At 41.2% G+C, this 26,324-nt stretch overlaps 1 protein-coding gene across 1 annotated transcript in view; it reads right to left on the bottom strand.

Moving 5' to 3' along the window:
* COP1 (COP1 E3 ubiquitin ligase) overlaps positions 1 to 26,324 on the bottom strand; it is a 125,260-nt gene that overhangs the window by 52,744 nt on the left and 46,192 nt on the right. Inside the window, exons 12-15 of the mRNA XM_054285696.1 lie at positions 19,341 to 19,484; positions 11,362 to 11,470; positions 9,050 to 9,131; positions 2,230 to 2,346 (exon numbers count right to left, since the gene is read on the bottom strand). Coding sequence (XP_054141671.1) covers positions 2,230 to 2,346; positions 9,050 to 9,131; positions 11,362 to 11,470; positions 19,341 to 19,484 — 452 coding nt within the window. The remainder of the gene's footprint in view (positions 1 to 2,229; positions 2,347 to 9,049; positions 9,132 to 11,361; positions 11,471 to 19,340; positions 19,485 to 26,324) is intronic.

Below are 26,324 nucleotides of genomic sequence, written 5' to 3'. Positions count from 1 at the left end.
CACACAAAAATACAGACACATATATAGCATTAAACTCCATCAAATCAACAAATAAATTGAGAGTATATACAGAAACAGCACTTCTGTTTAAATGCAATACAAGACTGAGTGGGGCATGAAATGCTCAGAAGTCTTGGCTCTTCTATCCTTGAATAAATCACTGAATAAGTAATTGGAACAGTTTTCAAAATGTGAAAATCCTCTTAGCATGTGAGCAAGCCAAGGCAGGGCTAAGGCAGCTTCCTGAAATTGGCCACTACACTGATCACTGAATTAGTGTTTAGCATTGTGGACTGTTCATTTTTATTTCTGCCAGGGGCAAACAGGAGTGATCAAGTCAGTGTGCCCTGTTCCCTGCTTGTTTTTTTCCAGTACTACTCAATGAAGTCAGCTTTGACTCTTCCTTTATTAATTTTATAGCCTATGTGACAACTCATGCTATTCAACAGTTATGTTGCTTTTTCCACAAACTAACTGAAATTATTAAGCAAGACTAGCTGAAGGTGATGGAGAAGAAAAACCTTTGTCTCCATCATAACACATTAAACATGACTGTTTTACTATATGGGGTATGAAAGTAGACACTAACTCATTTCTTTGCTCTGATTATTTTTTAGGAGTTCACAAATAATGTCTTTCAAGATTCCAGTGTTTCTTTTAATATGCCCCATTTCCCCCACATGTATTTATGGCTGAAAGATCAATTAGAATTCCATTGTGGGAAGTAATTTCAATTGGTTCAATTACCCCATGTAATTGTTTCAGCAATCATAATATCAATCAAATAGCCATTTTAATTTTTATTTAGAGATTCAATTACCAAACATCAAGCAGATGTAAACACTTCTTTCAGTACTTCTTTCCCTTTCACCCCTCAGCATCCTCTAAATCACAGAAACATGCATGCAGTCCTTTAAAACCTCCATGAAACTTTTAGGGCTTCCTAATGCTTCTTTCTCAACACACTTGCTGAGGACAAACCCATTTTGTTAGGTCTGGGTGTGGGGACAGAGACACTCCCATCTGCTCCTACCCCATGAGCCCTCCAGCTCCAAAAGCCTTCCTTGATTTATCTGTGCCTTATCCCCCTCTGCCTTTCAGGTGGCACAGAATCCCAGTTATCTATTCATTGTCTTTACAGAAGAATTCTGTTTCATAGTGCTTTTACAGGAATATTTTAATCAGTGGCTGATCCATTTGGAGCTAGTGCTCATCTTTCCTTAGAGAGTGTCCCTTCTCATTCAAATGCTGCTAGTAGGTATCGTTGTTCAACTATTTTTACATGTAATTCACTAAAACTCAGAGAGATGACTATCAAGCAAGTCAGTATTTTACACTCCAGCTTGAATCCATTTTTGGATTCAAAATGCAAGTTTATTTTTTGCCTCATAAGAGTTACAACCAAAGTAGAACGGGCCTGGAAACGAGAACATCCGAATGAAATGGCAAACTAGTGGTTGCAAGAATGATCAACATATCTCCCAGAGTCCAGAGAGAACAAATGTTGTCAGAACAAGTAGTTACAAGTCCATTAAAACTCCCCAAGGAGAAAGAAATGCAGAGTTGGTTAAACATTTATAGGCACCTGTGAGTTTTAGTTACTGTATGCATAGCACAGTACAGCTTCCTCCCAAAGCAACACCTGCTCTGCTCTCAGATCTTTGTGTTATCACCAAGAACCATTTAATCTAAGTGAATAAAAGGCTCCTTGTGCCTTCCCCACTGACTAATTCAAAAAAATAAAAATGTTAACAGCCATCTTTGCCCAGCCTAGGAAAACATGAGCCCACCCACAGGGATTGTAGTTGGAGCTATGGGAACATGCACAGCCACAGCTTTACAGCACACTTCGGGTAAAACCAGTTAAAATCCCCAGTATGGCTTTGTAGCATTTATAGAACAATATCATAAATCAGAAAGAGCAGCTCTCATCATAACACATTGAGACTCCCAGAGCTGAGCTCTGCCTGGTTGCCTTAGAGATCCCAAAAAATGCACTGGGTGATTTCTTTACCTGCCTTATCTCTGATAAAGCACCTGAATGAAAAAGCCAGGCTGGGGCATGACACTGACACAGCACTGTGGCACTTAAAAGGTCTCTGAGTAAAACTTCTCAACTGCAAAAACACTTCAGCCTTGGGCACAGCAGCCAACCTCACATCTTTGGGGAGAATAAGGAATAAAGGAAGAAGAAACAATACCCCTTTGCCCCAAATCCCTTTTACCTACCTGCACAGCCAAAAGCTAGGTGATACCTAGAAGATGGGCTGAATTTGACACAACACACGTTAGCCTTGGCCTCAATGCTTGCAACTGAGTTGTCCAAGTTGGTAGACCACAGTTTCACTAGAGAAAGAGAAAAAGATTCATGAATAAACAACAAAAACCACGACTTTCATCTGAAAGGCCTAAAATCTAGTTATTTCATGAATAAGATTCTGGAGAGCTTCAGTTGCTAAGATGTTAGTCAGTCCAAAGGGTCAGCTGTCACTGGTGGTTGATAAGTTTGAGAATATTCTCAAGTTCACATTGTAAATATCAGAGCAGGTGATTAACCACATGCTATAATCTCAGTGCTTAAAATTACTGCAGTGCAGATTCATACAATCAAGGACAGGAAGGTTTACACCCGTTTTTGTTCCTTGTCCCTGTGCTGGGATGCAAGAACTCCAGGCTCCACAGCAAAATTGCTTTGCACAGAATAAATATACCTAATTGCATGCACAGCGAGTGAGAACAACTTGTTTTATTCTTGAGAAACTGGCACAGACAGGAGAGAAATCAGTATGTTGGCTTCCTATGATGCAATAATCCCTTGGTACAAGAACTTCACTGTTCTATGAGAGAGCCTCATGAACACTGATTAAACTATGTGCTAGAAAGGGCTCTTCCACTAAGCACTCCAGTGCTTCAGAGAATGACCAACAAAAAACATCAGGGCTTTTCAAACCACAGCCTTCCCCACCTGCCAGAAACACTTCAAGCACCATTTAACCTTAAGATGAAGAGTGCCAGGTGCTCCTCACATAGTTAATCTTATTGTTAAAAGCTAAACAATGCACTGCCTTTGGTCCAGATAAAGGAGCAGCAGATTGGCATCAAGCCCCACTGATTCATACAAGCAGAAAAGACAAACATCTCCCCTCCCTCTTTTCTTGATGAGTGGATCAAGCTGTACTGGAGTATCACAGTCTGAGGCTGGAAGCAAAGCAAGCTATGTTAAAGATGTTATTAACATATGTTTAACATATTATCAATGTTAAACATGCAGTTGCTACATGAAGGGTTGAAATCCCCTCAAGAGATCCCCTTGAGCTGCAAGGGCTTCTTCAGATCTGTGGCCAACAGATCCTCCAGTCTTCTTACTGAAAGATCACTTTGGAGGTGAAGTGAGCAAAAATGGCAAAACAACAGGAACCTTGCAAGCCACTGTGATCAATACATGAGAGATCAGCAATTTTATGGGGTGTCCCCCACCCTCTGAGGGGCCCTCTGTGTCACCTGCTGGCCAGCATTTCCCAGGGGCCTTGAGGGAAAAGCAAGGCTTCCAGCAGGATTATCCAAGGATGTTTTAGAAGATGAAGGAAAAGGAGGAACACTGCAGGTTGGTTCCAGTGTTCTTTTTGACAGTATGGCAAGCAATGAAAGCAACAAGGCTGGGCTGATTCTGACCATACAAGGATGGAGGAAACAGCACAGCTCAGGGCACACCAAGGAATCATTGTAAATACAGCACTGTGTGCATATCTGGCAGCTGCCTGGAACCATCAGAAAGCAGCACACACAGACACCAGCAGAAATAAAAACCCCAGGGGCATATTCTGTTTGCCCAGAAGCATTATGTAAAATTCAATGAAAACAGCACCCAGCCTCACATTGGTTTTCAGAAATAAATGCATTCTCATTGATCAGAGCTATAATACTCATCCTAAACACCTGGCTACATTTTTAAATGAAAGAAAAGCTTTGCAAGCATGGCTTAAGAAGCTCTCTTCTCCCAGGCAAGATGGGATGATAAAGCCTCTCCACCATGTTCTGCACTTGGGAACAGAGGGGAATAGGGAAGAATTTTGGAGAACAATAAAATATTTACATTTTGCTTAAAAGAACAGACACCAAGAGATGAGTAGTCTAAGTTCTGGTGGCAGTAAAGCCCATCAAGTTTATGGATTAGATAAGAAGCAAATAAAACATGTTTATGAGAGAACAGTGTCAGCAGACAACACCACTTCAACTTGAGGAGTGTGGGGTGGGTACACAATCTTAAGTTCAGAGCAATACTCTGCCAAAATCTAGTATTAAAACAACACAGGCTTTCTTTGGAGCTTCCCACCCAGGTACTTAAAGCTGCAGCCAAAGCAGCCAAGTCTCTCCTTGACCCCCCCCAACAAACAAATGGCCATCTGGTCCCAGCTCAGTATCAAAAGCTAATTGAGGGCTCTGCTTCAGCTTGGCTCCTTTTTTCATTCAAGCTTGCAGGTCACAAACTGAGCTATTTAATCTGGTGAAGAGACAATCCATGTGCTCAAAGTCATCATAATATTTGTTACAAGTGACAGGCACAGATTAGAGCCTGCAATTTCTATGATCTAACTGCTGTGAGATATGCAGGGCTCCAATTAAATCTTAGTCAATACCATAAAAAGGATAGATGGGACACATAACAACACATAATGAAACATGTCAAGTTTTACCTAGAACTGCCCATTATTTTTTAAAAAGAACTGACAGGTTAATAAAGCATAATTCATAAGGGTAGAGTTCATTATTTGCTGCAGCTTTCATGGGTTTTGCTGGGGTCGAGGCAGTAATTATCCAACACAGATGTCTTGGTAACATCCAGAATTGTGTTGATGAGACAAGCAACCATCTGAGATTGAGTATTTCTGAAACACATGTTCTCAAAGCATATTTTCTCTCATTTTGCAGTGCTGAGACATCTTTATGTGGCCAAATACCTACCCCTCACTATTGTATTAAATAGATGCCTCCAGAACAGTTTTTCAGTTTAAAATGTTTTGGCCTTTTCAATATTTTTTTTTAGTTGAAGATTTACACCAAATGTGTAAGTTCATCAGTTAATTTTCCATGCATCAGTTCTGTGTCTAAACACTGACTAGAAGAGGCAGAAGCCTGTACTACAATAGCTGAAGGTTGATGTTCACAGTTGGTACACAGAGTAAGGATGTTTCATCCAGCCTGTCACTTGTGAGTTCTTATCTGCTCATCTGCTGCTACTCTGGAGAAGCTCTAAGCCAGGAATAGGATCTTGCTACCAGAAAAATCATTTGCAGAGATTAGCAGAATCCCTAGGAAAGGAGAAAGCTGCTGAATTGTCCTGCTAGGCAGAATTTTGGACCCACTGCCTCATGCAGGGGTCAGGAAGGTGGTGTAAACTGATGACTGGCAGTAGGCAGTGACTGCAGGGCACTCTTTGCATAAGGCACAGATTTAGTGTCAATAAAAAATAAATATCAACATCATCTTGTCTTCTTCAAGGCACTTCCACTAAATCAATCCAACAACCTCACAAATCTCCAGAAAATTACTGAATTTTTCGCCAGAAAAGTGACCAAACTGAAGGTTCAGCTAGATATTTTGAGAGCAATAAATACCAACACCTCAAGTCAAGCGAAGCTGAAGGAACGAAGCATCAATGAAAATGAAGTCCCAAACAATCCAGTGGAAGTTGGTGGAGCAGACTGAGCTGCAGTTCTCAGGCCATTTCCCCTCTGTAGAAGGCTTTTTTTTTGTAATGAAGCCATATCTGCATATCTGTGTTGCCTTGCTGAATTAAGTGCACTATAAAAAAATAGCTGCAGGACTAGTACCAGGGTCTCATTTATTGAGGCAGCATGGAAATTACTTTCCTCAGATGTAATGAGACACAGGCCTGCATTCATCCTTGCCAGGAGACAATGAAGAGTAACTATTGCTACAAACTCAGAGCTCTCAGTGCTCCTGTTCTATCCTACCTCTCACTTTTGAGCCAGGAATAATGAAGAAACTACAGATGTAAAACCAGGATGCTTTCTTAATTTGAACTTATCAGTGCTTCTTCTATTTTCTTCAGCTTCAGAGAGCTTCAAAAACAGTCAGACCACACAAATATTTGATCATCTCAAAGAAATGCATCTATCCCAGTGAAGACAAATTCTACCCACAGAGCATCACCAAATATTTCACTGTCCCTCATCTGCTAACTTTACAATGGCCATGAAACTCCACCCCCAATTCAGAACAGACAGCTGAAAGTCATTAGCTAAGTGGATTAGCTCTAGCCCTGTCCTGGTACTTTGATGCCATCATTTTGCCTTGACAAAATTCATCTTTTCTTCTCCAAGAGCAGAAATTCACCCTTTCCTACTTACATGAGTATCACAGCTCCTGCCATTATTATGTGCACAAAAGAATTTAAATTAAGGCTGTGCCTACTCCCCAAGCTCCTTGCAGAACAAGTAAACACCAATTTTGCTCACTGCTATCTAGTTAGAGTATACCTTTGGGTCCCTACAGACATACACAAGCACTTCTGCCCCTTGAAAAAGAGAGTGCATAACAACTGCAGATGAAAGTGAAGGGTTTGTACACACAGTAGTTATTCAAGTACAATAATGCTTTTATGCTGTCATTATCCGCTGTGAAAGTAGGAAGATATTCCACAGATAAGCATATTCTGGATTATTTTCATCTCACAAGATGGACAATGCAAGAACATGGGGCCCAGGGATGCTGCTGCTAATTATAGGAGAATCATTTTCTGCCTAACAGCACTGTTAGCATCCCCTTTGCAGTGCCTGAGCCCTGGCAGAGAGAGCTGAAAAGGATTTTTCATTCACAAGCACCTTCTCCAACACACCTCTACTTTCAGAATTAGCTTCTGACTTGAAAAAAAGAGGAGAGACAGGCAGATACACAGCAAGCAGGAAGAACTGGCAAAGCTGTCCCTTTTTTGGCTGCCTTGTCCTGACCACTTGACAGGGAAATGTGATACTTGTGCTTTGTGATGAGATTAGCTCCTGCACACCCAGTGTGGCCTCAAAGGGGCAGACAAATCAAAGAGGACAGGAAAAGTAGATAAAGGATCTCTCCTGCCAGACACTCTACCTGGCCACACATGTATTATTGTGTATTAAAACTGACCAGAACTCGACCAAACCACCATGAACATAAACAGAAGGACAAAATTTTAAGTTAGGCAGGTTACAATGAAGACATTTGTCATGAGTGTTACCATTCCCTCACATTTAATCCTTTCAGTGTGATCAAATGGAAGATGGACACTACAACATTAATGTGGACATTTTGCTGCTATTGATCTGTACCTCAAAAACTTCTAAAATCTCTGCTGAGACTCAATTTGTCTCCAAAGGGCTCTTAATATATGCAAATCACAGGCAAGTCATGGTAAAAAATAGAGGATAAAATGTTCCAGACCAGTTTTATCCACCAAAACCCCAATGCACCTTCAAAAGACCTTTGTGAATTGAAATGCAGGTTATGTGGATCTGCAGGCTTTATTAGAATAATTTCTAAGTAAACAGTACACTTCTACAGACAATTACTGAAGAAGTGAACAGTTAAAATGAAGACAGAAGCTCTGCCTGCAGCTGGGCTTTGCAGAACTGGACACCTTGTTAACATGCTAATAAATGCAGATCCACCTGCCAGATTAGCTTTTTATATGCATAGCAAGAGTGGGGAGCACTGATGAAGAGGCTGTTAACTTACAAGGTGAATATTCACTCCTGCTTGCATTTAAGCACACAGAAAACACACCTGTCTTCACACACACCAGAAAAGGAAGGGGAAGTGTACTGAAAACATTTTAAAAATCACTTAATTATAAAATAATCACTTAAGTTTTGTAAATGGAATTACCAGTTTTAGGAACTGTAGTGACAGAACAAGGGGAAGGGTGAGATGGGATATTGGGAAAGAATTCTTCCCTGTGAGGGTGGGCAGGCCCTGGTACAGGGTGCCCAGAGAAGCTGGGGCTGCCCTTGGATCCCTGGAAGTGTCAAAGGCCAGGCTGGATGGAGCCTGGAGCAACCTGGGACAATGGAAGGTGTCCCTGCCCACAGCAGAGGCTGGAAAAAAATGAGCTTTAAGGTCCCTTCCAACCCAAACCATTCTGTGACTCTATTATTGCCAAAAGTAACTGAGGAACATTAATTTCTTTTGGAATAGCATTTAAAAGCTTTTTGGAAGGGGGGAGCAGCTTACAAAGTTTAGCACAGATGAAAAATTAATTTATCATTTCAAAGCAAATCATGAAGAGCTCTGTCCAGAACTCTCTATCAGCCCATCTGGGAGAAGTGATCTCCACTGCTTAGGAAAGGAACTTTTAAACTTTTGCTCTTAAATAACTCTGATTTGATACTGTAAACATTACAGATAAAACTCTCATTAATTAGGGAGGAAGAATTCTACACCTCCCTCAGTGCTATCCTCTTCTTCAGGAGCTTCCTATATAGAAGAGGAACATTTTTTACCACCATGTAAAAGGGCTTGGCCGAAGGGTTCTCCAAAAATGCTTTTTCAAATGGGCCCAGGAGTGTGAAAGGCTGAGAGCTGCTCCCAGCACTCCTACACAATCCACCATCCAGCTCCTTAAAGCTCCAAGAAACACAGTCTTTAACATGCAGAGCTACAGGTAAAAGAGCAGCAGGCATTCTTTAACTGCTGCTGTTTTACTGACAGCCTTGTTTTTGAAATATAAATACATGCTGTTCTTTTGAAAGGCCCCGAGGCTTTAACTCAACAAGTTTAACTAATGTTAAAACACATTTTGGTTTGTTTGGAGTTCAGGAGAATGTTAGCTGAGAGTACATTACACAAAAAAATGTGAAGCAAGAGATGTTAATCCAAACAAAGCCTCTCCTTCTCCAAGATCCAAATGGTTCAGTAATATCTTGCCACATTACCTCAGCAATTACAATACTGAAGGCAGCTGAGGAGTCAGCTTCTTGAAATAAGACATTTTTGTTCTTCCCATTGAATACACAGAGCTTGTGTCTTCTATACAGAGTCTGAAATAAAATAGTACCTTTGGCATCATCAGAGCCTGAAGCCAATAGCTTAGGGTCCATCAAATTAAAGTCAACACTCCAGCACCTTTTCTCATGCTCCTGTTGAGAGAAACAAGAACAACATTGCAAGGCAGTGAGCTGTAATGTGATAAAACAGTAAAGGAAAACACACATGCTTGGTGTAAATTGTCAGCAGGGACCAGGAGAGAGAAGCTTACTATGTTTAGCAGCTTTTCAAAAAATATGTTTTCTCCTAATCAGATTGATCCTATCAATATGCTAGACACTCCAGGAAAGCAGAGAACACTAGACTGGCTTTTTTAAAAATTAAAACTGATTTCATTTTTACTTGGAAAGAGAAAAAAAAAAAATCAGGATATACACATTAAAAACCTGGTTTTGCAGCATTATCTGACTGTCTGTGGTTCCACCATGACCGGCTGCTTATCCTGGATTGTAGCTGTATCTTTCAATATTAATAAGCAATTTTTAAAGTATTTCCCAATACTGACAAGATGCTCATTTCAACCACCTCCTCTCTGAAAGTCCAGGAAATCCTCACCTTCCTGCTGAGATATTAAGTAAGTCTCCTGGAGTCTAATCCTCTGTTTTACCACTGAAATAAATATTATTAAGACTGCACACTCTTCCTGAAAACACAGAAGAGCTGTAATTGCTATGCTATCCATCCCACATGAAAGCAGAGCATTACACTGAATAAAATCTGAAATTCAGTTAAACCCCTTGTGTAAAGCTTTCACACAGGCTTACAAGACAAAAAGCTCACAAGGATGAAGTCACTAAAGGGTTTCAGTACATGCAAAGCAGATGTCAATGTCTCTATGCAAATCCAAATAAAAAATTTAAGTAATCTGATAGGAAGCAAAATGAGTTTGTTTTAACACAAGCAACAGCTGGTCGTCTCTAGATTCATTATTCAGCCTCAAAGAATTGCAAAATGTATTTGAGGGGAAAACAGACTAGATTTATTCTGTCCAGTATAATTTCTCTTTGAGATATGCAAAGGATTAGTGAAAACAGGCATTATAAAATGAGTAAAAAACAATGAGAAGGTAAACAGTGGCCTAAATAGGAACTTTTTAAAAAAGCTTCCTCTTTTGTTTCATAATTACCATTGAAACCAACGGCAAAACTCCCATAGTGTGACATATTAGGACTGAAACAACAAACTTGAGTTTCCTAGATTGGCCCAATTCCTCACTAGCTTACAGAACAGGGGTTTAACAAAGCTCCTTCTGTCTGGAAATGAAGACCTGCATTAATCAGTAAATTCTAAATCTGCTGATTAGACATAAAACTTATGTTGAACTGTCAAGGAGTCTGTAGTTCATCCTTTATCACTGACCAGTTCCAATGGACTGTGCTACCTACACAACAGCCTGCAGCAGTTCCAGCCTCCTCCCAAACACAACAGCCCTCTTCCAATCTCCTTGTTCTGATCATGAGCTCCTCAGAAGCCATTAGATACAAACACAATGTTTGAGTTTCACAAAGAAACAAAATGCCAGAAACTTCTCCTGACCAGGTCTTGTGCGGGGAAGGAGCTGCCTTGCTCTGCCTTGTGCTCCCTTCTCCCAGCCTCACCACTCAAGGCTGCATTTTGCACTTCTGCATCTCGAGCACCTGTGCTGGCAATCACTGCAGTTTTACAAAAGGCTTTTGACAAAGACTGAAGTGTGCTGTCATCTTATTGCAGGGGTCCCATACTGCTGTCTCCTTATCACAAGAATTCCATACCTTCCTGGTGTTTCCCATGAGCAGCTCCTCAGAGCACTGACTCTTTCCTCTTCACAAAGCAGCCAACTGACCCCAGCTCCCTTCTCACTCAGCCACCCCACTCTTTTATAGCACTCTTCTTCTCATTGGTCACAGCTGTGGCCTGTTAAAGCCAGGCCTATTCCTGATCTTTGATAATTGGCCCAGCTGCAACTCCTTAGGGGTAAGATTACTTTCTACACTATCTTTGTTTTTCCTTATATTCTATCCCCCTACAGAAGTGAAACAGGTATGGTGAGACTGAGGCTTCTAAAGAAAGACAAGACAGCTTCCAGGAACTGATTTCTCCCTGTGTAGATTCCCTACCCAAAAGCAGCAGCAAGAAAACATCAACTGCCTCACAACTGTGAGAGGAAGACAGAGCTGCCTCCCTTGGAGGACTACACCTCAATAAAGCTGTGCAGATGAGAGGCATTTCCCAAACAGGAGGAATATCAATTTCCTGTGGAACAGAAAAGCCTTTTGCTGGACTAGGAGCAGCATCTCAGACTGTACATGCAACAGGAAATGTTCCTTGCTGGGTGTGTGTTACCTGGTAGACCTTGGATCTCTGTCCTGTGAATCCATCCCAAAGGATGACGGTGCCCTCATAGTCACTGCTGGCTAGCAGGTTCTTGTGGTAACTACTCCAGCTGATACAGCTTAAAAAGAGCAAACCCTGGTCAGTCTTACAGTAAATCAATGTACAACACAAAAATCACTCTTGCAATACATTAGGCAATGAGTATCTTTGCAAAGCACACAGCACTTTGATCAAAACACCCCACTGAAACATGCAGCTTAGGGGAAAAAAAAAACAAAACCCATTAGAAATAGAACAAACATTATTCCACAAACTAAAAGCAAAACTTTATTCACTGAAGAGACATTTGCCCCTTGATATGAAGTGCTAGGGTCTAGAGTTCTTTAAAAATTTAATTATTTCAAACACTGATTTTTTTTTTTTTTTTTTGCTATTTGAATACCACACAAATTCTCAGAGAGCTCAAGGTCTGATGCCTTTACCTCTCAGCAACAGACACTACTGTTATTATTACCATAAACAAATTATGATTATACCATAAATTAACAACAACAATAACAATAATAATAATCACCATTATACCATATTATACCATATACTACTTACCTAAGAGTAGTTGTATATGTAATATGCATAGATGCATGGACAGTAAATCAACCTCTCCTGCAGCACACAGCTAATATTCTATATATGTAGCTATGTGCACATGAAAATTTGACTTCTGAGAAACTACTTCCAGCTTTCCATAAACGCTAAAAATGCCTTCATATCCAGGAGGAAACAGCAATTTGTTTACTATGAATATTTTAGGAAATGTTTCTGATCAAGAACTGGAAAATATATCACACAGGATTTTATTTCAAGCTGAATTGAGGGGCTGTGCAAAACTAAATGATGATTCCACTGGCAAACTCTAATGATCAGCAGAGAAAACAAGAGCAGCAGCACTGCCAAGTCACACTCGCAGCATTCTGGCACTATGCCTCCACTCTGACTCCCAATGACAGAGGTAAGAAAATTTGTAATACTTGTTCACCAATTTCTGGACCATCTGGCAAAGAAGCATGCCAGTAGGTATCAAGTGTGATGCACAGAGCAGAAGCTGAGCTGACAGATCCCATTCATGCAGGTCCTCGAGCAGCTCTGACACGGATAACTGGATCATGGCAGCCTTGGGGCCAAGTTTTAACCAACAATACAAACCACAAGTCCACAATTCTGTAACTTCTTAGTACTGCTTTGATCAGAGCAGCTACACATTGAAATATGATGTAGATACACGGATACTGATTTAGGAGTATTACACATCGCTAAATTCTTGGTTCCACTATACCCTTCAATCCTGTTTTCCTTAATAATTTACACACAGAAGAGGAAAAATCCTTTTCCTTTCTCATGGTAGTTAAACATTTATTTTTCCATTAGTTAAGTAATAGTAAGCAGCACTGGCATTCTGCTCCTGACTATGCTGAAATTTAACAGCATTCCTTGGTTTTTAAATTTTACATTCAGAAACTTAAAATTTTATTTACCCAATATAAGTCATCATTTTTAACCACCAGCTGCAACGATGATGGTTGCAGTGATACAGCTCATGCAATGATTTCCCTGGCTTCACCTCTTCCACGATATGTCATTAATGAGAAAATATTAAATATCCCTAACCCTTACAGGCATGAGAGCTGTCCACAAATGCAGCATCAAGGAGTCATCACTATTTCAGTTCTACTTCCATTAGGTTCCCACACAGAAAAGCAGGTCTTGACAGCCTATGATTTACTAGAAGCCTTAGTCCAAGAAGCTTAAGTGACTCCCTGAGTTCCAAATGGAGCTGGCAGGCACTGCCCACCAGTTCCATGAGGTGAAGGTTGCAGCAGCCCAGAGTTAACCACATCTGACATCTGGAGTCATGTTTCCAGCTGGAGCAGTCCCTGATGGAAGCAGAAGCAGCTCAGAGCCCTAGAGCTCCACCACACTGAGCTGGGGCTGGGAACAGTCTCCAGCCACTGCCAGGGAGGTAGAAACCACACCACAGGACACCTTTATCAGTCCAAACCTGTCCTCCCAACCTGACTATCTCCTCTCAAGTCAGGGCTTCAAGGAGCTTAAGCAAGAAAGGAAATAATCTGTGAGTGGAGCCATCATGTACAAGCAGAAAGAATACAACCCAGAGCCGTATCTTAAAAGGCAATCTCCTATCTGGATGGCTTTGAGAGAACATCAGACAACACCAGCAAGTGAAAAGGGTGCTAGAGGAAGGCTGATGTGCTGGTGACACTGTGGGTGCTTAGAGGATGAATATTCTCTTCATACTCAGGTGGAACAATCACATAACCACATCTTGTCAAAAAAGAAATCACCCCAGACAATGAAAATTAAGAATTACTGAGTAGGTAGAAAGATGTAAAGGACAAGAGTTTAACAGTTCTGTTTGAGATGTGATGAATTTAAAATATTTCACTGATGGTACAAATAGAGAAAAACATGGTTTCTGTGCCCAAAAGCATGTTCATTAGTTCTGGCACAGCAAAGATCCCACTGCAGCATGAGGGTGTTAAACAAGGGGTTAACATTCATTTGGAAAGCATTTATAGACAGACTTAGAGGGGAAAACAGGAACTGACAGGTGAAAAATGGTTAGGGATTTGCAGCTACTAAGTGGTTCAATTAACACCCTTTAAGTCACACACACCATAAATCTTTCATTTTTAAGTAATATGATTAAAAGATCATAGTAAGACAAAATCAACTCTATTCCAGCTCTCTGCCTTAATTCTGCCCTCACCCCCACCCAACTTTCTTCACAAAGTCTGAAACTAGAGCTTTTCCTTTAACATTCCAATACCTAAGCTTCTTTCTAATTTAAATTCTCCAAATTAACCTTTGTAGAGTGCAATTTAGAGTTAGATCAGGAAGAGGGGAGCTCCCCTTCCAGGTAAATTTTACCAAGGGCTGTCCTTTCATAGAAATCACAGAATGGTTTGGGGTAGAAGAAACCTTAAATATCCCCTCATTCCATTCCCCTGCCATTCCTTCCACCATCCCAGGTCACTCCAAACCCTGTCCAACCTGGCTTTGGACACTTCCAGGGATGGGGCAGCCACAGCTTCTCTGACAACCTGAGTTGTACCATCCTCTGGGCAGACAGCTTCCTAACACAATCTAAACCTCTCCTCTTTCAGCTTAAAACCATTCCCCCCTGTCCTATCACTCTCTGCACCTGTAAAAAGTCACTCTGTAAGAAGTCCTTTGGTTGTATCCTCTGGCATCTGTGACAATCCACACCAGGAAGAAGGCTGTCCTGGATCTGGGATATATTTCTCTTCCACATGGCTTTCCTGGGACCTGCAGAGGGCTGAGAACTCTCAGCCATATTCCCCTTAAGAGAAGCACTGATCTTTCTTCCATGCCCAACACAGGCAATTTTGCTGAAGCTTTAAAGACATCTATTTTTTTTTTTTTTTGGGTTCCCTTGAGATGCTATCTTGGGTAACAAATTGAGTAACAAACTCAAAAAGGGCATAGGGGAGCAAGCTGGAGAAGGGCAAAGGAAAGTCAAAGGTGACATGAACCAAAAATGCAGCTTACACAGTCCTCAGATTAACTATCAAACCCCTAGAAATTCATAAAAACAACCTTTTGTAAACAACCTTTAGATGGTCTGCAGCCACATCCAGGAGAAACTGAAGTATGAAGGCTCTGAGATATGATATAAAAATCACTATCTAGGGCTGAGAGAATGTATAATTCACTGGACTAAAAGGCATTGTGTGATGCCATCTTTTATTTTAAGTACAGTAGCTGTATTTTTTTCCCCCCAGTTTTTGCTTTGTTCTTTAATCCAGAGAGAGAGTGATAGTTACACCCCAGAGATTTATCTTATCAGAAGTTGTGATAGCTTTCCTTCCTAGGGGATTAAGCTGGAGAAACTGTAGTTGAAAGCTAATCAGCAACCTCAGAAAAACCCTCCTAACCTCAGCATCTAATCCAGCCACACAGAAATCCTGACCCTGTAAAGATTCGTGTGCATCCTTCATTTTATTCAGACGCACAAGTGGGCCAGCTCAGTTAGTGTGGTCAGTTATGCTGATCTTTCTTTCATGAGACAGTATTTTTATGGCTAATATGTCTCAAATCCAGCTCAAGCTACCCAGTGTCAACCACTCCTCTGGCAGTGAGAGCTAAATCAAGTTAAAGCTTTTAATAAGGCACAAACTCCTGTGGTCTGATCTGCTTCTGAGCACCAAGTGCTTCAGACCCACTCTGCCACCGTGAGCCAACTGATGACTGGTAGTTTTAGAACTGAAATGTTTTTAAGAGCATGATCTACTACTGCAAAGGACATTCACATGAATAACAACATGAAACAAATACTTCAGAGACATATGGAATTACATTACTGTGATGAATGTTTTAAAATAAACCCCTTTTTTCCTAATCAATTCAAAGAAAACCTCTGCTATGGTTAAAGACAAATACTTCTGGAGAAAAATTTCATCTTCTTGCAAAGTGAATCAGTGATTCCAAAAACCTGAATTAATGCAAGTTGAAGACGTATTTCCTTATAACCTGTTTATTGTCAAACATCCTCTGCATTGGAAATACAGGCACCCAACACAACCAGCTCATACCATTCCAAATTGCAGAGTCTACAATGAAAAAGACAATATGACAAGTTTTTGCTTAATTTAAACTTAATAGCAAGAAGTGGCTGCCATTTGCAAAGCTGACAGCAATACACCCATGAAGCACTATTAGGATATAGCAATCACATATTTGATTTATTGACACCAAAAAATGAAAACTGTAAAATATTAGCAGCCTCCTAAAAAAGAAAGAATACTGATGCTTTGCTTTTACTGCAATTGACTAAACAGATGCAGCTGATTTTGGAGGTTTGTGGTAACATCTATCACTGAAGTACAGATGCTGCAAACACACGGTGGTGAGCATGCAGAATACTAAACACTGATTTCAAAAGCATGTTTACCTAACCACACTCACACATCACCTGCTGTAGATTAACGAGGCCTAAAGCCAATTTTTTACCTGAATGCTAGATCTCCTTTTTTTTTTCTCCCCCTGTGACCTATGGCAAAACAACAAATGTGCCTCTTGAATAAATCAGAGCAGAGCTGTGGCTTGCTGCTAGCCATTCCTCTTCGTCCTTTCCCATCTCCTGCACGGGGGGAGCTGCAGATTAGTGCCTGCCATAGCTAGGGACACAGCAAGTCATAATTAGCTCACAGGGTGCTGTTTATAGCTACTACACAATGCCAGGATTTGTTTCTTGTACTGAAGCTATGAATCTGTAAATGGGATTTTTATGAGGATTTATGTGTCATCTTGTGTTTTTCCTGGAAGCTTATGCCACTGTTGTTCCCAGGGGATGCGATGCACATTTACCAGAAACCCAACACACCGACTTCCTCCCTGCTCTTCAAAATAGGGATAAGAAGGCTTAGCAGACGATGAAAAAAGAATGTATTTAAGAAGCAGGTGGGTGTAAAAAAAGGGGGTTGGAAAAGAGGAAGAGACTCAGCTACAGCTGGTACCAGGGCTCTGCTCCAGGAAAGCCTACAATCAATTACTGCTGGCACCAAGCTCAAGCTTTCAGCAGGCACCCAGCTGGCACACGGCAGAGCAGGGCTGGGCTGGCGCCAGCCCCGGCCCAGGCACGGGCTTCCCTTCCCGCAGCTGCTCTGGGCCAGACTTGCTCTTGGCCAGACACAAGTCTTCACAAATGCTGTCACCTGTCTGCTTTTATAAAAGCCCATCAGAGCCTCTGCTCCTCCGAAAGCTGAGTCACCAACATCATCGCTAATGATTTATGTTCCGGCATCATTGCTCTGAACAAGGTTAACCAGGATCAATTTAACCAGGAGAGACATGTCACCAAATCCCATCTGCACACAGACCCCTGCATCTCTGCCAAGAAGAAAAATACCACCAATTTGCTAGAGCAGAAATATGTTTGTCTTTGATATCAGAAGGGGCACTCACAGGTAAAGTCTCCTGGAGAAGCTGCACTTTCACCCAAATTAAGATCAACAGCTTTAAACGGAGGCTTTTTACAAAGAGCAGGCTTCACTTATTTAGATTTTTCTATTACAATATGGACACATTTTTAGCACACTGCAATATTCCATAATGAAATTGCAGCCTTCATCTCTAACTTCTCCCTCAAGCTATGCCACTTCAGAAAAGCAAGCAATTATGCTGCTTGACGCTGCAGCAGCGAGCCCCGGCACCGGTGACTGGCAGCACAGCTAATGGATATAGCAAGGATGCCTCTGACTGACAGACCAACTTTATTTGTCAAAGCCAAAAGCACCTACCTGCCAAAGGAAGCCTGATATAATTGGAGGAGGTTGATGGGGGAAAAAAACCCCACCATTTATTTCTTCAAAGGAATGAGAGAAACTAGGGCAAGAAAATGAGAGAGGACCCAATCCCCCTCTGCTGAGGAAGAGGGTCAGGGGACAGTGCATTTAGCATTGTCATATATACATAAAATATATATGTGCATGAAATTTGAGAATGCGAAAAATCTTGAAAGCAAGCAACATCCTGGCTGGAGTACAAAGCCAACATGAGTAACACCACAGAAAACCCTAATGTGACCCTCCTCACTGGCAGCTGTGGGGGAAGGGGGAATTAACAACTCTCAGCATAGCTCCCCTGTCAAAACTGAAACTGCAAGTTTGGAATTTGTTTCAAGTTGTCCAAGAAATACCAAACACATATTGCTTTTCTCCTTCTAATTAAGGCAAAAGGTATTAATAGGCTGCAAGATGATTCTCCTATTATTCTGCTCATCTCTCCACAAAAGTGGAGCTGAATGGTGCAAACTCAGGTAAAAATGCAGAATATTTCACCAGCCCAGCCAAACACAAGCTCCATAATCAGTACAGCATATCAATACAAACCACTCAGGCTGCTTTTACCCACTGTGAAATCTAGTCCCAGGGTCAGCTGCATTTACATCTTTCCCTTCATAAAATAGTGTTATGTAATTCCTGGGAACAATGAGCACAAGCAACACAGGAATGACTGAGCTATCTTTAGAAATGTATCAGCTACAAAACAAAGCGTGACTTTTACGCTCTAAAATAGGCTCACAAACATTCTTAATTTTGTTGCACAACATTTTGTTTTCATGGAAGCTGGACTGTTACATAAATTTATTACTTGCACTTTCACGGGTGCTTTACTGCTTTTAAAATGTAGAGTAACAAATAAAAACAAATTATTGCAACAGAGATGCTGGAGACTTGTATTATAATACTGAATGGGTTTGATTGCCTCTATTATTTACTTCTGAGGTTTAAGAGAATTTTTGAATTAGAATTTTAAAGTTATTTAGCTGGATTCTTTCATTTGAGTTTCTAACATGGTGGTCTGTATTTCATTGGTTTAATATATCTAAAGGGATAAAAAATGGGTTCACAGTAATGATAGCACAGAAGCAAAAAAATCAAGAAAGGTCCTTTCTCAGGAGCTTTATATTATGAGGCCCAGAAGAACAGTCCTTCAGGCAGACAAAAATTCCCAGGTAGAAGATGCCAGTGAGGAACATTTCCTGGGAACTAGCAACCTCTCAGAAGAACAGAAAGGATCTGGTCAATGAAGAGAACATGAAGAATCAGTAACTGCTATGAAGAACTGGGTACAGAGGTTACCTTGGACAAGCTATGACTTTACCTGGAGCACGTATCCACCACTTTGAGCATGTATCCAACAGCATTTGCAAGGAACACAATAGCAGTTTACTTCCCTATTGCCTTTTCTCCTCCAGATACGTGGGCTTTGTTCATCCAGCCTTGGATGAACCCAGTAAACACAAGTAACGGTGCCTGTGCCACCCAATCTCCATCAGTGCCTGCATTCCTCCTTTCCTCTCCAATTCCCACAAAGAAAGCAGAACAATTGCTACACATAATCAAGTGGAAAAGGCACTCTGAGTTCAAATACAAATCAATGCCTACCTGATTTTGGAATTACAGGTCATTTCATTCTCAGGGTAGTGAATATCCACTGCATCCTGAATGACTGTACCATACTCATAGACTTTAATCTTCTTTGTCACTCCAGCGATGGCAAAGTAGTCACAGTCTCGGTCAAACTCAATACTGAGAAACAAAAATATATGTTGAGAATTCTGTAAAAATACCCCACATACTTACCAGGAGGATATTTTACCTCCTAAACATCCTGGTATGGCAGAGTTGAAAATCACAATTTGCAGTGTGGACATACCCAGTTCAGAACACCCTGGTCAGATCTGGCACACACCCCAAGAGTGTGGAGCTCTTGCTCTAAGCATTGTTCTCTAATCCACCCCCCAACAACATACACAGCTCCATTTTTGTGGCAGCACAATCACCCTCCACAGCCAGGATATTTGTTCACACGCTCTGGAGGTTTTTCAGTTTAGCCACACCATCTACACTGCATGGTACCCAAAGGTCAAAGCCAAGAGCTTGTCCTGGAAACGTGCTTAACATTCCACGGCATGACTGCCCATTGATTCCTCCTGTGTACAACAGCTTCAGGAACTTTTAAAGTGCTACAAAGCAAAGCAGGATTTGTGAAAAAAACCCTTCTAAATTCCCTGGGTAACCACAGGGGGTTGAAATCAGATCATCAGTACTGTAAAAACAACTATGACTTCCATTTAGGGTTGCTTGTGCAAACAGAGGCACCTTCTTTCTTGGCCCGCAGGGCAAGTTTGTAATAAATATCAATGAAGCTGGAAGTAAAAGCAGTCAACTTATAACAAAGTTAAGCTGCAAATGAGAAAAGCCTGAGGTTGTAGTGAAACACATCTAAGAGAAAGGCAGGCAGTGGGTTACAAAGCTAATGTCATTCCTACCTTCACAGCTTGGAAGGGCTTGAGAGAAATCTGCTAGACATCCAGCAGCTGGGGAAGTAATCCTGCTTCCCAGGAGCTTCTGCTTGCCTGCAGCCCATGACACTGTTGGCAGGGCAGGTGCACACACACCTGTCTCCTCTGAGGGCATCAGCCTCAATGAGACACTCCCCAGAAAGGGTGGGGGCAGCATTTGCCCTCACTCAGGAGGTTTCTATGATCAGTAACCAGCTGTCCCCAAGTCTTCTGATTAAGCAATCAGTCTACTGTTTAGACAGGTCTCTTTTGGAGTTCTTCATTTAAATCCCTGCTGTCTCTATCACTTTGGTTTTTTCCCCCTTAAGAATCCAGAGTGTTTATGAACCACAGAGGAAGTTCTTAATGGCAGCAGGAAAAACTGAATTTACACTAATTCCACATTCAAAATCCTGAGAGTAGGGGTATTTAAGGTACCCTTCTACAATTAGAAAGCATTAAACCAATTACAAGAAGAGAAAGGGCTCTTCAGACTGTCCCCATTGCTGTAACAGCAAGAGCTTTCCACTCCTCACAGAGTTGAGGAGTCGAAGGCAATGCAATGTTTCCAAGGGAAGATAAATTTAAACACCAACAGAATTTTCAAGTCCTTGCAAAGGAGATAAAGTTATTTTTAAACTATGGAGAGAAAAGACTGTTGATATGCAGTCTGTGGCTTTAAAATAATTCAATGAAGCAGCCTGAAACTTGGCCATTTAACTCAGGCACCCAAACTTCTCCCAGGAGTGGCAGGAGATGGCCCCACTCACAAGTGACTGCTAGAAAAGCTAATCAGGTGCAGCCTGCAGAATCATGAGCCTCCAAAATGCAGGGAGGAACATGCTTAAGGCTGGGGAATTAAACAAGCACGCAGGCATCTATTTAAATAAAAAGGGAGAGGGAAAAAAGTCACCTAAGCATCCAGGCTGCTCTCCCCCCTCCCAAGATCTGCACTAATCTAAATCACTTTTTATACACACAGGATGGAAACACCGTTCAGGTCTGTCTTGTTTTGTCAGCTCACCCTATTCTGTGGAAGAACTTTATAATCAAAGCCTCTATAACAATACAAAGGATTTACTTGTACCACAACCTTAATTGAACTGCTGTCTCTTCTCCTGTTCTCTGCCCTGTGGATTCAGGTAAAGCACAACTAAAGTGATGGCAGTGATTCATCTGCCTGGATTCAATTTAAACCCTCAGCCTTCTGCTGAAGAAAGAAAAATAATGCATTACAATGTCTGGTAAAAAGCCAAGTTATTAGAGCAGAATAGAACCTCTCTCATTTGGGTTGAGTTTACTTCTCTAGTATTAATTCAATTTTTTTTTTTAATAGAGACATGCTGTAGACAAAACAAATTAGTATTTAAAGATGCCCATAAAAGTTAACACATCATTAAAAAAATAAAAAGCCTTAAGTAATGGAATTGTCAGACCTATGACCTTCAAACAGCATCAAAGACACTGCAGGGAGAAAAAGAATGCAGAAATAAACAACTACAGTGCAGACCAACACACACCTGCACCTTGGCCTCCCATCACCTGTGCTCAGTCCTGGAACAGCCAGTGTTCTCTCTTTCTGCCAGTCAGCTTTTCACCAGTGATTTACAAATAAAAATAGGAACAATCTAACTACCTAGTCAAGTGCATTTTATACCATATAAAACTGTTCCTAGTATTTGCAAAGCTCTGCTTACACTTGGACTAATCAGCATTAGGACAAACAGCCTACCTGCACAGCAACCATTATTTTAATGCTTTTTCTTGCAAGTCTTTTAAATACACTTAGTATTATGCAAGCCTTATTTGCATTTAACTGGCTCGTGGATACTCCTGTCACCTGCTGCTTGAAGTCTTTGTGTCAATGTAAGCTCTTGCTTATACACAAGCTTATCTATATGAAAATTCACCAGAGAATTGAAGTTTTGTTTTGTCTTGCCAAAAGACTCAAAAGAGCCAGTCAGAAAGACAACATTCTGCTTTGCAGGTGATACATTTCCACAGCCCAAGTGAATTTCTCATTAGCACAATAACATGCAATAGAAAAATAGGAAATAATGAAAACCTCCAGTGAAATTACCTTCTGGACCAGCAGTGGTCCTTGCTCCTCAAAGATGTACTTGTTAAAAACAGTTATCAACTGCTCCTTTTTGTTCAGCCTATTTTTAAATTCCACATTTCTGACCAACCAAGACTAAACAAATTTCTATATGGAATCTTTTGGGGACATAAGAACTGCTGGATATTTGAAAGAGCTTTATAAACATGCCACAGAATTACTTACAGAAATCAAATTGAAAGGATCTGACAGTTTTGTTTTAGGGAAAATAGAAGAGAGACATCTCTCATTCCCAAATCACTGCTTTCTTTCTCCTAAGAAGTTGACAACCAACATCTTATGGAAATATCACTAAGGGCTGCTAGAAAGTAAGCACATCCTCAAGGGTTCTGGTTTCTCCACTGCTTATCTTAATTCCCAATCTGTGAGATTATAAATCAACTGCTTTATTTTAATGGTAAAGCCTGTGACCTTGGAGAACACTCATAGCTAACAAATAGAATTATGAAATAAATTGCTTCTGAAACACGCCTGGAAGCCTGCTTTGGTGTTGAGGATAGAGCAGCAGGGAAAGAGTAAAGAAGGAGTATTTAGCAGCTCTGCCATTGTGTAAAGCCTTAGTACATTTGCATCCTGCTGGTGTGTGCAGTTGCTCTCCACATCCCCGGAGGATGAGCTGGAGTTAGGGAATGCATACAGATGGGCAACTAAATTGATTAAAGCAATGGAGCAGCTGCCTCCCCAAAAGGGTTATGAACAAGGCAACAGCAAGACTGGTGTTCAACAAGTCACACTACAGCTAGGAGGTACTGGCCAGAAGATTTGATCTGGGACAGAGGAGGGTTTCCTCCCTCCCAGTTACACTTTTTAAGAAGCACACACATGTTTCAGGTAGTAACTCCTGACAATCCATGTACAGCTGGGTCATACCAGATATTAACAGGGATGCACTGTACCCAGTGCTTGAAAACAGGAGAAGACAGGGAGAAGGTATCTAAGTGCATTTGCCTTTAATGCACCACCAGTTACAGGTAAAGGTCTTCAGCCCACTGCCCCTCTCCCCTTCACATCCACAGCCTACAATTGCTACTGTAATCAAAAATGCCTCAGCCCTGACTCCTTACCAAGATGTGTGACTGTAGGAGTTGCCATTTTTACAAAGTAGATGATTCAGTCCCTCTCATGGAGCTGTATATATCTATATAGATATATATTTAGAGACACGCACAGACATACTGTCCTCTCTAGATATACCTCTCTAGATATACTGTTTCTCCACAGCCTAGTGTTGTTTCTATTTCTGTATCTCTAACATCAACTCCTATCTTGCTGCAGAATCCCATATTTAATGACAACATGAATATATTGTTGGGACTTAATTGGTGAGAAGAATGAGAGATGCCAGCAGTAGTTTTCATCCTTCACTTTTATTTCCTTAAAGTCTTTCTTACTCTGTGCTTCCACTGCATGGCTTCCAAGGGGTGTCCTGTCACTCCGAACAATCCCAAGCCTGGCTATCTCTTTCCAATGCTCACTATGAGGCACCAAAGCCAAAGATTAGATATTTAGGTTACAATCTAACACTGTGGGCACCACTGTAGACTGTTAAGCACCTGGGGCCAATACAGAAATTGGTATTAATATCACACACCTGAGAGACTGCTTACAACAGACTGATATTTTAAGTAATTAAGGAAGGTAATTAGTGTCACTAAGTATTCACTACTAGCATACTAACATGGTTTTTTAAAAACAAAGCTATATTCAGGCATAGGAAGCTGCAGTAAAGCACTCAGACTTTGTGTTCTATCAGCTCAAAGCCTACATTTTGTCACACATAAAAACCAAAGCTACTGAAACAAAGGATATGAAGTTTCAGTACCAAAAGCTTGTTCTGCTAAAGCTGTGAGTGGATGAAATAAACCACTGAGGTTTTTCTCTATAATAAAGCAGCAGTTCCATTAGTTACTCCTTACTCCAGAGCACCACCACCCAAGTAAGGTCACTGCTTTTATTTCTGAGTCCTTAATCTGTGTCACAGGGACAAGGACAGACCACCACTACAGAACATATTTCTTGATTCAAACTCCCAGGCTGCCAGATATTTTCTAAAATATAAACTGAGCAAGCATGTCATGATCCCAGACAGGTAGCTGCTATCTCTAGTCAGAAAGGACCACTTAAACCTCAATTCTCTGTAAACTGCTATTTGGATAGATAAGTTAAATGTATAAATGAGATTATCACTCAAAGTCATTCTATCAGACAGCAAACACCTTTATCCTGAAGAATCACATTACCTTAGGGTAGATGTGACCCCTAGATCACCAGAAATTTTACAGATTTGTCCTCTGATCAAGGTGAATTCATCATAGCTACTCTCAGTGGATCAGATTCAGGTCTAATGGATGTCTAATAAAAACTATGGGACAGAGGACCCTAAGCTATTTCAGAGTGATGCCATTCTTTGGAGTTGCTTGGAATATCCCAGCTCCAGTGGCTCCATTGAATGCACCCAGGGTACCCTTCCCATCTCCTCTCCTCCTCCAGGCTCTGAACATCCAATGAGACTGTTACCCCTAATCAAACCCCTATGTGAAGCACAAAAAGCAGAGACTGGAAAGTCAGCTGTGTGTTAATTAACTTTCCCCCACCATCTGGGAAAGGGGCTGGGAAGGCTGCTGCATTAGCCCAGCAAAGGCTGCACTGCACAGGGAAGGACAGTCCTGAGCTCTGGGCTCCCTTGGAAAGACATCATTGCACAGCCATGCTGCAGTCACACTGTCAGGATCTCTCTTACAGGCACAGTAGCCTGGAGGGCTGTTCTGCTCTGTTTGAAGAAAGGCATAAAAAGGTACCACATTAACAAAGTAATGTCATTAGACCTAGTTCCAGGCCCACTTCTTGCTTATAAAAATCCTTTTAAGTGTAATGAAATGCCAGCAGTTCTAAGAGAGACCACTTCATAATACTCCTGTTCCATAGAGAGCTTGTTTAAAGGAGAATATTAAACCTGAATCGAGGAGATTTGGCGGGCTCAGATCCATCTCACAGCTCAGAAATCAAACCCAACAGAGTGACTTTTATGCTTTGTCATCTCTAGATAAAACAGAGTCGTTCTTTTTTCAAACCCAATGAGAGCATATAGTATGCTGTGAGATTAATTGGGCTCCTTGCATTAGCTCAGTTTTCAGAACCGTGCTCCTCTCTACTTTGCAAAGAAGTTACCATGAACCTAATCTCCTCTAAATACAACCCAAAATATCCCAGAAAGCCATAGCAGAGTCCCAGGCTTGGCTATAAGATTATAGCTAGAGACAGCCTCTTCTGCTGCATAAGGTTTTTTCCATACATGCATTAGGGGAACTTGGCTTAATTAACACTAATGATGAGAAAACCTATAGGGAACTGCTGAATTCTGCAAGCCACCAAATAAAAAGCATATTGATAAAAAGCCACTTTACTGCTGGGCGATGCTCTTCTGCATGTTGAAGAGAAGATGACGACAATGCCAGGGTTTCTATGCCAGATCCACAGAAGTACAATGAGCCAAAGCTGCTGCAAATGACTACCCTGCAACTTAATGAGGATTAGATTCAGTTTTTCCACAAACACCATTTTAAATAATTTCCTGGAGCAGGGGAAATTTAACTTAAAATGCCAACAGTTAAACGCAGAGCGTTCCTTATGACACTATTTAAAATTCAAGCCAAATGACCAGTCTGCCTGCTGCAGTATTTTGGGTAACCTATATCTGTGTTTGAAACCCAGGAGGTACCATTTCACCCAGCTGGGCTGGTACACAGTGGGTTATGAACAGCTGGTAGCAGCCACAGCACAGAGTCAACATTTTCAAACATTAAGGTGGAAAAGGTTACAGCTATCCAAACATTCTCATCCACCTTCAAATTTGGGAAGTGTTTCCAGTACAGAATCACTGAATGGATAAGGCTGGAGTCACCACAGTGGGTCATCTGGTGCCACCTCCCTTCTCCAGCAGGATCATGCCAGAGCACATGGCACAGC

Source organism: Melozone crissalis, unplaced genomic scaffold (genome assembly GCF_028551555.1).
Source record: "Melozone crissalis strain CALT ecotype California unplaced genomic scaffold, PUWL_Pcris_2 ptg000045l_1, whole genome shotgun sequence".
Classification (NCBI taxonomy): Eukaryota; Metazoa; Chordata; class Aves; order Passeriformes; family Passerellidae; genus Melozone; species Melozone crissalis.
This window is presented reverse-complemented; position numbering and strand designations above follow the sequence as displayed.